The sequence below is a fragment of the Anopheles funestus genome, chromosome 2RL (assembly GCF_943734845.2).
Source record: "Anopheles funestus chromosome 2RL, idAnoFuneDA-416_04, whole genome shotgun sequence".
Lineage (NCBI taxonomy): Eukaryota > Metazoa > Arthropoda > Insecta > Diptera > Culicidae > Anopheles > Anopheles funestus.
This window is the reverse complement of record NC_064598.1, coordinates 10,950,032-10,964,079: the sequence shown is the minus strand read 5'-3', so window position 1 is coordinate 10,964,079 and position 14,048 is coordinate 10,950,032. Positions and strand designations below refer to the sequence as shown.

At 46.3% G+C, this 14,048-nt stretch overlaps 1 protein-coding gene across 8 annotated transcripts in view; it reads left to right on the top strand.

Moving 5' to 3' along the window:
- LOC125765970 (homeobox protein homothorax) overlaps nt 1-14,048 on the top strand; it is a 127,979-nt gene that overhangs the window by 22,355 nt on the left and 91,576 nt on the right. For all 8 annotated transcript variants that reach the window (XM_049431531.1, XM_049431537.1, XM_049431535.1 and 5 more), the window contains exon 3: nt 5,510-5,763. In XM_049431531.1, the coding sequence (XP_049287488.1) occupies nt 5,510-5,763 (254 nt within the window). The remainder of the gene's footprint in view (nt 1-5,509; nt 5,764-14,048) is intronic.

Here is a 14,048-nt window from a genome sequence, read left to right as displayed (position 1 = left end):
AGAAAAAAGAAATACCCCATCGTTGTCACTGCGTTTCAGATAATATGCATGTTAATGTTTTTGTCTAGTGGCATTCACCAACGTAGAGTGTGTGTGTACGCACAGATTTGGGATGGTGGTGATGACGTTTTTTTTTCGAGGTTCGTGCTCGTTTGCTTCACTTCTTGTGATGTCACCGCAGAAGATGGGGTGTAGAAAATCTTCCTCCATTCCGGATTCCGGTGTAAGCGTGTCGTAATTTTATGCAAATGGTTGACAGCCGCCCGACGGCATTGTCCTAATTGATATAGATACTGGGCGAAACAAGGAGGATGATTCCCAAAAACTGGATCCGGAAGTGGAAGATTTCCCAGGACCTGCTTACCCAATAAGTTCGCCCGGACGGGTCCCGATGTTTCTTATCACGTCAATGCTGGTGATCCTTGCTATCCTACGCGCCTTGCTGGCGGCTATTGATGGCGATGCCGAAGACTGTTAACTGAGGTGGAAAAGGTCAAAGGGATCAAAGTAAATGGCTCGCCTGCCTTTAGCCTGACAGCCGTACCGTACCCGGAATGAGGGTGGCTCGGGTTTGTATTAATATCAATTACTCGACCATTTACTGTCCGGCAAGCTGTAAAAACCCCTTTTTGGCTCTCGTGTGGAGAAGAAGCAACATTAGTGTGTATGTTTTGAAAGCGATATCATAACGGCTTTGTGAAAGCACAGTAATGGAGTGGTGTGTTTTGAAGTTCTGCTGACGTTGCGTGTGGCGTACGATTTTGTTAGAATTTGACCTGGTTCGCGTGTATGAGCGTTCTCCACCCGCAATCTCTTTGAAAAATGACCCTGATTTTCCGTTTTCCAACCCTTTTTTCGGGTTTAATCGGTCAAAGCAAATGACTGGGACGGTGTTCCTTATTTCGGGTGCAGGACGAAACCTTGGTCGACTCTTCAATGTCCTGGGGATATGTAATACGGCAAAGTTGTATTTATACGGTAAACATTTTTCCTGGATCACAATTCAATCTTTCTCCCTTAAGTTAAGGTTTTTGAAAGAGGGAACTCCACCGTTACTCCAACTCCGCACGGCAATCGTGTAGTGGGACGTGGTTGGAACGGGTATTGGGAAATTAGTTATGTCGTCGTTGTGTGATGTCGACGAAAAACATGAGATTTACTTCGTCCTTCTTCTTCTTCGCCCCTCACCGTAGGGGAAGCAAAACAGATACCGCACCCCGATATGTGTGGTGAGTCTAAACCCCGGACGGCAAACAGTCCCACAGCTCCGTGGATTCGTCCCACAGTAAAGCGATTCGGGGTTGCAAGCCTGACTGAAAAATGACTTACTCTCTCCCGGGAGACAGCCGAGAGTGTCAAGTAACAAGCGCATGTGTGTCGTCCTTGCATCCCTGCACTGTCACAGAGCAGATCATCCCAGTACGGTGATCTTTACCAGATATCTCGGCAAACCCGGGACCACAGACCCTGATGATGATTATTACACTCCGGTCTGTCAGCGTACACCGCTGCCCGGTGCCCCGTTTTCCCGGGAATCGGTACCGGATGCGCTGGGTGTGGGTTCTCTGGTTGCACATGTTTTTCTGCTGCCTGCCGCAGAGGGGCAACGCAAGCGGACTGGGTTTGTCGGCGATGACACCCTGCTTCGCGACAACGACAACGATCCGTGGTGCGATACGATGAATGTGCGACCACGGTGAAGAAGCAACCAACAACAACTGCATCCACAGCCGGACTCGGAGACTTAGCGCGATGTTTCGAGCCAAATCCAATACCCACCGTATCTCTTCTGCATCGCTTGTGTCATCTGTGGTTCGGTTTTTAAGTTCAAGCGCTCGTCCCGGGCACCCTTCGGTTGTTTGCCTTTGCTGTTGTTTTTATTTTCTTTCACGAAAAATGTCTTCCACTATCACATCGGCCGTTCGGTGTCTTGATGGTAACGGCGCGTCTCACGTTTCCTTGTTGATTATTTCCTCGGGCGAAAATCCTGGTGTCAAAATCTACCAGAACATAATCAATCATCGTTCCGAAACGCGCTCCCAAAAATATCTTCCCAAAAACGTTGTCGCTCCTTCCTTCACGACACCGTATTTAGTTGCTCCTTATGCGGCCATGGTTGGTGTGCTGTTGTTTCTTTCACATCTTCGTTAATTTGTGTTCCCCAAAAACGAGATGTGATTCCCTCGCCGGGGGAATATGTTTCCAAGAATATCGTGAGCTTTCTTCCAGCGGAGGATCCTTGGGAAACCCGATTTGGACGATGGCATTTTTTGCATAGCTAATGGGACGACACCAGATAGCACATTCTTCTGCATTTGGGGAGTTGTTTAAATTTCTTATCCTTCACCCTGGTGCCGTTTTGATTGGTTTGTTTTCGCGACGAAGCATATGGGACAGTGTGCTAACTTCGGGTTCCCACCATCAATTTTAATCGAGTAGCATTCAAACTTTATATTTCGGTTCGCTCATCTGTTACCACAAGATCGATGAAGATCTTTCGTATGGGTGATGGGTTTTTTTTTTCTCCGACACATGGCATAAATTTTTCCTACCGTAATCATTAAAAGATGTATTTATCTTTCTTAAAATGGCTACTAAACGTACTGTTTTACAAGTTCCTCTGGTTGCTCTGGTTCTTCGGGTTGCTTACTCTCACGGCTCATAGCTTGTGTTGTGTTGCTTTGTAAACAATGGCCGGAAACAGCAGCTTCGCTAAAGATGGCGTTTAGAAGACGTGCGATCGTTGCGTCGCACTGGTAAGAGCATCATCTGCGGTAAAATGAATTTGTTTGTGGAAATCAGACACACACATAGCATTGTTGGCAGCGGCAAGCGGATGCTATCCTCTCGAGGCTAGAACACGTTTCATCTTCGCCATTTGCTCGAGCGCATGAGAAACGTTTTTGCCTTCCCGGCGTAGAGTTTAGCATTTCCGGAACAAGGATTTGTAGCATCCGCTTAGCATCCTTCCTGCGAGCTCGAAGGGTGTGGTACGGCCCTTTCGTAGCCGCAGTTCGGATTTCTATTTTTTTCACCATTCATTTCCCTTTCGATTCTACCCCCTGAGGCATGAGATGGATTTGGTTATTTCGTATACGTGTGTGTTCCATTTTTTTCTTCTTCTTCTTCGTTGTAACCAAATGAGCCGCACAGAAATTCCTTCTTAAATACGGAGCAGAAATAAAAGCAAAAAAAAATAAATAACGAAATCCAGATAATACAGCAATCTTTCAACCCTTCACGGCGGAACGATCCTAACCATCCGGATGCGCCCGGACCGGAGCGGCTTTAAAACCCAATAGGATGCCAATACAAAAACGCCGATTGGCTGTGCCAGCAGAGAAGGGGAACCAGCTAGCATACCGGAGCTTAGGCACATACAAAATTGCACAACAATACCGCCGGGAGATATGATATGCACACAAGGCCGTGTGCCGTGTGTAGCATCTTTTCCCCATTACGCGGTCGAGAGCATCGAATGGCGAACTGATTCAGATTTTGCACAAAAGGCAAGAAATAATAAAAGGGGTTTATTTTTCAATGCTCTCTTGGGAGAGAGAGAGAGAAAGAAGGGGAATGGAAAAAAACAAAACACAAAGAAAATGTGAGTGCGAAAAGCGGTACCTAACCGTGTGGTACGTTGTTTCACATCTTTTGCTTTCAACCAAGCAAAGTTGCTTTTGTTTCCCCCTAAGACCTCCGAGTTGTAAAACGCGTCGGAGGAGTTTTTTTGTTGTTTTGTTTTTGTATCGAAATGATGATCAGTCGGTTGCTTCCCGCTTGCTGCTTTCCATGCTGCGGAGATGCGTTTTTCGCCGCTAGTTCGGAAGTGATGTGAAAAACCCATTTTCCTACCACCATCAACCTGGCATAACGATGCGGTGGGGAATTGGACCGAAAAACATAAAATGAATGTTTTTCAATTATGGCTCCACCCTTTTATTTCCTCCCCCGCTCACTGTGAGCGAGTTTTGGGGGGCGACGAGACAGGAAAATGGGAAAATGGAAACTAAATCGATTCCGGAGACGGTACCGAAGACGCACACTTGCACACTAAACACTTACAGCAACAATTTTGTTATCCTGCTCCACGTGCGTGTGCACTTAGGAATAAAGGGATGGGATTGTCTGCTTTTTTTTTTATTTAACGGAACTGACAAATATAAGAAAAGAAAAATGACAAATATTCAAACGACACATCTGCGCCGTTTTGGGGTCGGAAGTGTACGCGAACTTCCTAACACGAACTCCTTGTTCGGGCGAAAAAAAAAGACTTATAAAAGGGGTGTGTGCATGAGAAGCAATTGTAAAATCCTTGCACGTTTCGTGCAACACAAATTGAAATCGCATTGCGTGTGGGGAGGTATATAGTACATACCCATCAACGGTACCATCAACATTGTCATCATCGCCGTCGGGATCATCGTCGACGTTAAAAGTAGTACAAAGGGTTTTTTTTACAAATGGCTGTTACCACCGGTACATATAAAACAGGAAACCGAATCTGTGGTTCGGTAGTAAAACTGGTGTAAGCAAGTGGCAAACGGTTCATACATATTAATTTTGCGAAGCCGCACGATTCGATTGATTACAGAGCGGGTGGCGGTTCCATCTCCCACAATCCCTGAAGTTTCCCCCGGCTACTGGAGGGTTACGATAATGAGGGTCCGTTTTGGAGGTAATTGAAGTTCGTAGCAAATCTCTCCGGGCTTTTGGACCGGTGGATTGCTAAAGTCACCCGTCGATGATTCGGTGTGAACCGTTTTTCTTACGTCACGTGTTAGGAATGCGTGGTTCATCACATCGGGATCAAACCCGAAAGAAAAAGCGCAGGAGACCAGCACAGTTTTATTGCTCACAAATTGTGAAGATGCCCATCCTAGCTGATCTATTGTGATGGAACATCATTATCCTCTTCATCATCATCATCATCGGCCGTCGTATTTGGCCATCAACTGCAAGATGTTCACTCCAGCAAGAAGTCCAGGCAGTAAAGTACACTCTTGCTTAACTCACTCTTCACTCACGTATAAAAGGAAAGGTTAACGCTTTTATGGCCGAAAAACCTAACGCACCGGGTTGTTTTGGTCTAGTTCGTGCGGTCGTAACAACCCCAGTGCTTTGGGTGATGCTATAGAAATCAGTGGATTTTTTTTTCTTGCTTTTCTCACATTCGTCAGTTTTTGACTTTTGTTAAGGGCCAGCAGACTGGGCAGAGGGGATAGAAGATAATGACTACGAGCGGAGATTTAATAGGGGATCAGCCAAACCCCCCGGTACAGCACGCAACATACGTTTGCGAGTCAATTCTTCCGTTCCCTACGTGTGTCCACTACACCGAGATATAGCAGAGGTTTTGCAAATGAAGCAGTACTATTAGATTCCTTTCGTGGGGGGTTCGTGGGAGCGGGAGGAGGGTGTGAGAAAGAGCCATATTTTATTACACTGCTTTGTCGCCTTCGAACCGCTGTGTATTTAATCGCATTTCTTTCTTTCCTTCACATTACAGTACGAAGATGGCCTGCATGGCTACGGGATGGACGCGAGTGCCGCCGGAATGTATGACCCACATGCCGGCCACAGACCTCCGGCGCTGTCCGGCCTACCACCACATCACTCCCCGCACCTGAACCATGCGGCCGCCGCTGCCTCGGTCGGCATGCACGGTTATCACGGCACCTCTAGTCATGTTTCACCGGCCTCCAGTCATATGGGCGCAGTGCAGCCCGACATACACAAGCGAGATAAAGAAGCTATCTACGGGTAAGTAGCAGTAGATGCAGGATCAATCATTTGCCTCCAACCTGAAGGAAGGAATTTCATATCATAATATACTGTGGAGCTTGTACGTGCAGTCGATATGCAAGATCTTTACGCTCGTCTCTCTCCAATCTGGCAAATTCCAGTAATCACATCCTCACACCTTCTGGCATCGTTCAGTATTGAGGTCTGGTAGTGAATGAAGTGTGAAACCCGCTCGCAGCAAATTGACTTCATCAACCGAGACACACAGGCTTCAAAAACAAAGAACTCCTTTTCATCTGCAGGCAAGCGGTCAAGCATTCCGGGACAATATCTCTTGATCTCCAGATCGATTCGTTACGGATGCGGCTCTGAACTCTGAAATTAACCGATAAAACACACACACACACACACACACACGCGCGCGCACACTCCCGAATCGCGAATACAGAAGGATCCTTTGTGTTTTTCACACTTATCCGTATCGTGGACACATGAGAGAACGTGCCACGGTTTGCGGATGATGAGCAGCCCTCCCAAGCTCGGGTTGCGAGACGAAATGGCTAGCAAATGGAATGGATTCTGTATTAAAAACTGCCCCACAAGGAGGACTTTTTGGGGGCAGGTTCGTCACATTCGGCCCGGCGTGTTAATACATTAAAAAGCGATAAATCATTCGGTTTCTGCTCGTGTGCCCCCACGTATGTACCGGGGGGATGAAGCAAGAAACAAGACCGTACTTCCTTCTCATTTTACGGCCAGCTCGTTGTACGCTTCCGACGCTGTTTCGTCTGCTAAAGGATGTGTGCCGAAAGAGAAAAAAAACCTAAACAATTTAAGAAAACACGCATAATTACTGGTTTTATCTCGATTGTAAACATTTTGTAGGAAAATTATAACGTTTGCCGTTCGGGTTTGTGTTTTATTGGTTGCTTCATTCCGGCGAACTGAGTCTCTCTCGCCGGGTCCTCTAATCTGGATTTTTTTTTTCAATTCTTCAACTAATTTGAGGGGATTTTGGGGAGAAGAAATAGGGATGCAGCCTGAAGTTAAGAGACAGAGAGACGATAAACGACGATCAAGGATGCATCCCGATTCGATTTTCCGGACGGATCAAAACCAACACCAGAAACGGGTTGAAGCCTGTTTTTTGTTGCTGTCGGTGGACCATTTTGTTGATCGCTTTGCTGTTTCGTGTTTGTTTCAGCCTAAAGCCAGAAGGAAATCGTATGCTCGCGGGTATCAACTTGCCTGGGTTTGTGTGTGTGTGTGTGTGTGTTTGCAACCGTCATAACAAATTGCAACACGCCAGCTAATTATGATGATTATGAAATTTCATAATAATACCTATTAAATTAGGAATCTTCGCTCTCTTTCTCTCTTTCTCTCGCTCACTTATCGTCCATCCATTCATTCATGTTGTTCTCGTTTTGAGAAAAGTTTGAAGAACTCTGGAATGCATGGGTGTGGAGCTACCATTATGCACACCAATCGCAGAGGACACCACCGTGAACTATAAATTTAAACTGTGATCAATCTATTAAGCTTAATTATAGCTCTGGATCGGTTTGCTCACTTTTTCGGTGCAGATACTTAAAATCATGATTTAGCTGCTATTTCTTACGCTTTGGGCAAAGCAACAAAAAATGGATTATCATACAGATCTTGCACCATTTGGCGGATGGATATGATGGATTTCTATTTGCTTTTTTCCACCGCTACAGATGGTTTGAGTTCATTTGTATCTTTTGAATTATTAAACATCTCGACCAACAAAAAAGAACCCAAAAAACTCTTCTTTCTACCCTGACTGTGTGTGTGTGTCACATTAGGTTTCCACATTTGTGGCTTTAGTTTTCTCCTCTCGATCGTTGGCTCTGACCGATCCGAAGGGACAAATGTTTGTGCCGGTTCGCTGGGTTGCATATTGATTGTTTCGTTAGAAGTTTTGTTCCCTTCTTCATTTCCGAAAGGTCCTTTTTTTCGGGTGCGAAAGGGATAATTATGCTCGATAAGTAGTTTTGGATGATGGTTTTTTTTTTTGGGTGGGTGGTGGCAAAGTAGGACATGAACGGAATGGGGTGAAAGGGGGGAGAAATGGGTCCTTCTGGAGAAGGGAAAACAAACCACCCGAAACACAGACACACCACAATTTGTCCCAAAAGCGAGGGTGACGGTGTGTAAGTGTGTGGCGTTGTTGCGGGCCAGTTGCAAGCCGTTATTATCCCATTAGTGCGCGTGTGGCTGCACACAATCTGATCATCCGATCGCTACCGCAGCATTTTATTATACACATTATAATCGAAAAAAAAACCAAGCACACCCCCAAACGATGAGAATGGGAGACGCGTAACTGGTGAGGTTTAGTGTGTATTCTATTTTTTTGTCTGTTTCATGTTGGTATTTCGAACATTTGGACACTTCTGAGGGCAGTGTTTAGTTTAGAGGGGGGTGTTTTTTTATTTAATACTGTACTCCAATCCTCTCCACTCTCTCTCTGTTCCTTCCCTTTATGTAGCATACCTGGTCTGTTTGAGTGGATGGAAATTGATTAAGTGCTGGGCGGTACCGGGAAGAAGCAAACCTGAGGGTGCAAAAAAAAAACCCGGGGAAACGGTGTGTGGCCGGTGTGTCCACACGAGCGGAAGTGATCTTTTAATTTGTACACTTTTAATGCATATACACAACACACTCCCACCGAATCGGAAACGATTAGGAAGCGAACGCGCTATGAAAGTCATTAGAACATTGATGGATAAATGATGGGGTTGATGGATAAAAATGGATGTGGAAGAAAAGGGCGATGTGGGTGGCGAGGGGGTGTGAAAAGTGTGTGTTTTACAAATTATATCTCTGACACCTGTGCCAATGTGAATTGATAAGAAATAATTCGGCATAATGAAGTGATATATTTATCTGTTGCAATTTTGTTGCATTTGTTTACTTTCACAAATGCATTCTTGTACAACGCGGTGGTACACTGATAAGGTATGTATTTGCCAATGGAATCAAAGACATTTGTTGATTTAAATAAATAAAAAAATATTATTTGCATTGCATTCAATTGATCAATATTGACGATATGCAATCGACGCAAATAAGTACGTATGAAATCGATAAGTCGTTTAAATCACCATAAACACAACCAGCCTTTGGTAAAGGTTTGGGGCTACACCGATCACGTACACAAGACACACAAAAACCCATCAAACGATGCCACGCGCATTAAAGATGCATCGCAGCGCGTTAACATCGTTCGAAACAGTTGTAAAATACGACAAAAACCGTGTTCCATTTTTAATTTGACATTTGATGGTCTCGTTTTTTTTTTCTTAGCTTTTACAACCCATGGATCTAATTAACAAGCACAAGAACGGATGTACCTATTTGATGTATCTGTTCAACCTTTTGCCGAGCGCTCATGTTCGACAACTTTATCAAAAAGTCCGCATACTCCACGCGGGGCACACGGTGGAACAGTCGTCATCTCATCTTCTATTCCATTTGATTGCCGGATCGATGGCGGAGTTTTATTCGATCGTTAAATGAAGAATGTCGTTTTCTGTCCGGTCTCGCCATACCACGGCCAGGCCGTACTGCGACGAACAGTCATTAATCTGGAATTAATCGTCCCGTCCCGTTAAGCCTGCGATCGCATTTATTTCGGTTCGACTCCGTGACGCCGTGAGAACATGACGACTGGATGCGAGCGTCGTGCAAACTCCTGGCATATTTCATTCACTCTGTGCTGCATTTCCGGTCGGCAGTCGATGGTCGTCTCAATGGTGACAAGTGATGTTTTTCACCCCCCTTCGCCCCACGTCCCTTCCTCCTCCTCCTCCTCCTCCTCCTCCATGCTACCTAGAAACCGGGCTTCGCTGGAGGCGAAAAAAGGGGACAGGAACAGGGAACAGGGGGAAAGGATTGCAGCAATTCAAATCCCTTCCAAATGGATTCCCTCTCCCCTCTACTCTCATCCCATCCCCAGAGGGGGTGGTAACCGGTTCCGTACGGGATAGATGCCAGAATGTGCAGAAACGCAACAGAACCCAGTGGAGTCATTTTAAATGCCAAAATGCAATTCTGTTTCATTAAAAATTCATACTTTATGTATGACAGCAACCTTGTTGTCTACCGCGTTCTCTGGGATGATGCGAGAGACAGAGAGAACGAGAGAAAATGATGCGGACTAGATGCAATCCGCAATGTGTTGATCTTTTCCCATTAAGTGGCATTTCGCGGCACTGCAAAACCTCTTTTCTGACCATAAGAGAGGTGTGTGAGAAGCGTACAGGGGTAGCATTTTTGGGGGTGAACGAAAAAAAACGATCATCAGGCCATCAGCTACAGGAGTCTTGCCGTTCGATTCTGGACCATGTCAGCTAAGTGTGTGTGTGTGTGGGGGGTTTGTTTAAAAAACTGGTAGCAGGAGGTGGGACAAAAATGTTTCATCTTACCACACCAAGTTCATTCCTCCGATGCTTAGCCATCGCTCGTCTGGTGGTTTGTGACAAGGTTTCCATCAAAGACCTGAAGTTTGATGAAGATGATGATCATGATGCAAGAACGGTGGATAGCGACTTTGTGTCTTGCGTGTGTCAAGATGCATGATGCACCCGGTCGCAATGATGGTGTGCGTGATCGTGAACGAACGATCGCGAACGAACCGCGTCCAAAGTTCACGCGCGTGCAAATGACGATTTGCGTTCGTCAAGCTGTTCTTTATGCTTCCTCCGGTTACCCGGTTACGGTTGTTTCGTTTCGTGCAAAAGGCCATACCGTGTCGCGTTGGTATAATCTGCAGCAAAAATTAGCAAAAACAAAGCCCTCATTTGCAACCAGGGTATTCCGGGGAGTCGGTGTGTCTATTTACATTGAACTGGCATACTGACAGCTCAGACGAAGATGACGGTTAATCCAGTAGTTTAGGGAACTGCATCGAAGGTGTTGGACAGAGTACATTGGAGATGTAATTCGGAGTTAATGTTTTTTTTCGTTATCTTCATTCTGCTATGTTTTATTTACGTGTTCCACCCATTTCTCGGTGCGTCTCGTTAGACATGTGATTCACTGGCTGTGGCCCTAGCCGAGTGACAGTGAAGAAAATGAGACGACTAATAAAATGCAGCAATAAAAAGCATGGTACGACAAAACGGAAACCTCCACTCGTTTGGTCGTTGGTTGGTGTATGCAAACGTACCGGGGATGAATCTTTCTCTGTCGAGGTAAAAACCCCCGGGGGCTACCGAGCTGCCGAGTGGTACTACTGCTACTTACCCATGCAGCTGCCTGCCGGCTCTGTTGTACGGTGGAATGTGAATGCAGTGAAGAGTAAAATAATAACGTCAGAGAACGACCCTGTAAGATCGGCAGCAACCACAACAACTGTGGCAACGAGCTTCTTCCGCTCGGTTTTCTCCCACTTCCTTCCAGTTAACCATCCCGCACAATATTCATCCACCCACGTTTGGCGCGGGAATGCAAGGACATATTGGTGATGTCTTCGCGCCCCTGCTGCCGATGCGTTCCAAATGTCTTCACGATGACCTCGCCGGATCGGATGCATCCGTTTGCAAAGGGAAGAAAGCAGCAAAGAAAGACTGATGCTTCAGTGCACCGGTGCTGCCCTTCGATGGGTGCTGCCTGTACTGTGTATATTTACCGAACACTTTCCACTGACGTGTGCACCAAGACCGCGCGACGTATGCGTACGGATTGGCGTTTTATTTTTTCAGCGCTTCAATAACAACACTCCAGTCGTGCGTACTTACTTTTCCTTTCCTTGCGCGCACAGAAATGGCTGCAGATGTGGATGATTTTTCAAACAAACGTCTTTGGGTGCGCCGTGGCATCCGAGATAGAACAGCTCAAGATGCAACGAGGCATTCGGAAAAGGATATGTATGTAGATTCTGCTTCTGGGCAAGTAAAACGGTCAAGAATGGGTTTGCTTGGATAGTTGCAAGGAAATAGTTTATTTGATTTTTGCGATACTCCAAAATGGTGCAAATAATGCAACAAACGCATGTAGTGTTGCAGCAATCTCTTGCGTGAGTGTGCCGCAGCTCCTGCATTCGCGGCCGTCCCAACGAACCATCCCGCTGCACTTCGGTTCGGATGGTTGGACAAACATACGTACGTAAAATATCCTACAAATTATATAAACAATTTCCCCCCGTGCACACGGTTGTGCGGATGCGGTACAATATTTAGTGACATTATCAAAATATTTACGTACGCTGGCGTCGGTGTCGTCGCCGTACCACGATGCTCATGCCTGATGGCTGGGATTTGTGCCCTGTTTAGGGTTGTACACCAGACGACGCCACGGATGGATGTGACCTCCGTGCGGAAGTGAAACGATGCCACAGTGGATCGTTCTTATACCACTCTGGCACCGACCGGAGAGCTGGTTAAGAAGCTGCCACTAGACATGTCCACCGCCCGGGCTATTCCAGTGCATCCCAACTGTGCCCCGAAACTGGGAACGGGTGCAATCGGCATGTGTTTACTTGCGTGTGGGATGTTGAGAAGATCGCCCTACAAACCACAAGCACCCTTGTGGCGGACGACGAGATGAACGCTCTTGGTGCAGCAGTTGAGCCGGCGGATTGCTGGAGCCCGCGCTTCAAGCTGCCGGAGTCTGCTCTGTTTCGTTCAGGTTTGTTTATCTACACTAAACAACGTTCGACATGTACACACAGTAATAATGTGGTTTCGCTGCCCACGCCACGCAGCAAGCGGGGCGTTGCGAAGATCTTACTGTTCTCGTTTGCTTGTTTTTTGTCTTGCTGCAGTTGCCTTCCCCGTTACAAAAATTCCACTCCAACAAAAGGGTCTGGAGGTCCCCATTGACCACAAAATGTTGGGCAGCTAGTGGTCGAGTGGGTCTCCACAATTGCATACTCACGTGCAGCACGTTGCTTGGTGAAGTAAACATTCAATATAGACATCAACCGCACGATATGGTGCCTGCCTGATCATTGTGGAGGTAACCGATGAAGCTCTTTCGCCTATGTATGGAACTCTCCAAGACAAGATTCTTGACGAATTCACTCACGACCTCAGGTCAGGTTTTGTATCATTCGAGCAGCACCTTCAGTTGACGACCGTGTCACCAAAAGCCGGACTTAGTCACCCTGAACAAATTCCGTAGCATACTCGTACCCCAGCATGGTGATGGATGCTGTGTCACTTTGTCCATCAAATGCCGCAACCTGTTTCCTTTTTCTGGTGAAGTGTTTCGTTCGGGGAGGTTTTTTTTTTGCTGGAATGTTGCACGCACTTTCCACACAACTTCCAACATTGTGTAACACGTAAAAGGATGCTGCTAGAATGGCATTTTCGGGACGCAACGCAACCGAGATGATAAAAGCACGAAACGAACCATTACCACTCGTCATCCTTCGACACGATCTCCACGCGCACGAGCACACCGAGACGGTGAAGCATAAAGGGCGAGAATCTGAAGCGACGAGATGCTTATCACAGACCCGTTTAAATAAATCCATCACATGAATAAGACCAAACATGGCTTTGTTCAGGGGGGATCGCCTATAGAAGCTTCACCCGCACAGAATCCGGCTTTGAAGTATTCCACGTGCACGTGGAAGAAAAGCACTTTCAGAACACTTTGGTCGGTTTGGTCGGTTCCACTTGGCTTTTATTGAGTTTTATCGCACAAAATCTTTTCCAAACCCCTTTTGCTACGGCTGCGTCGGTGTAGCGCGATGGGAATAATAAGCAATTTTTGGGTACGCTTTTGAGTGCGAAAAGTTGCGATGAAAAGCATTAAGTGTGGTGTGACATTTTGACGCCGTTATGTTGAGGTTTCTTTGAAGAAGCTCGTACTTCTTTCCTTTTTTTGGAGCACCGTACGGTAACGATCGCGTGTATCACTTATCGTGACGAAGCACCTGGATAAATCAGTGGCCCTTTTTGCTACTCCTTCTGGCAGCCACGTGGAGGCTAAGGTGGACATGGGAAGTCAATATCGCCCTAGATGCTTCCCTATCTGTTCGAGATACGTTGGTACTCTTTGCCGACCGGAACCCCCCAATACATCGGGCCATAATGCCTTAAATTGTTCCGAATATGCGTGAACCGAAATGTTCATCACCGTACCGCGTGTGCGATGAATAAATGGAGTTAGATAAGGCACACAGAGCACAGACAGCGTAGCCGTGCCGTGGTGAGGGAAAAATGATGGAAAATAGTACAAACAAGTAAACACAGTACCAGGGCAGCCCTTTTACTGTGGTGAGTTCTATGCGGCCCAAAAAAAAGGGGAATGGACGTTATTCGTTA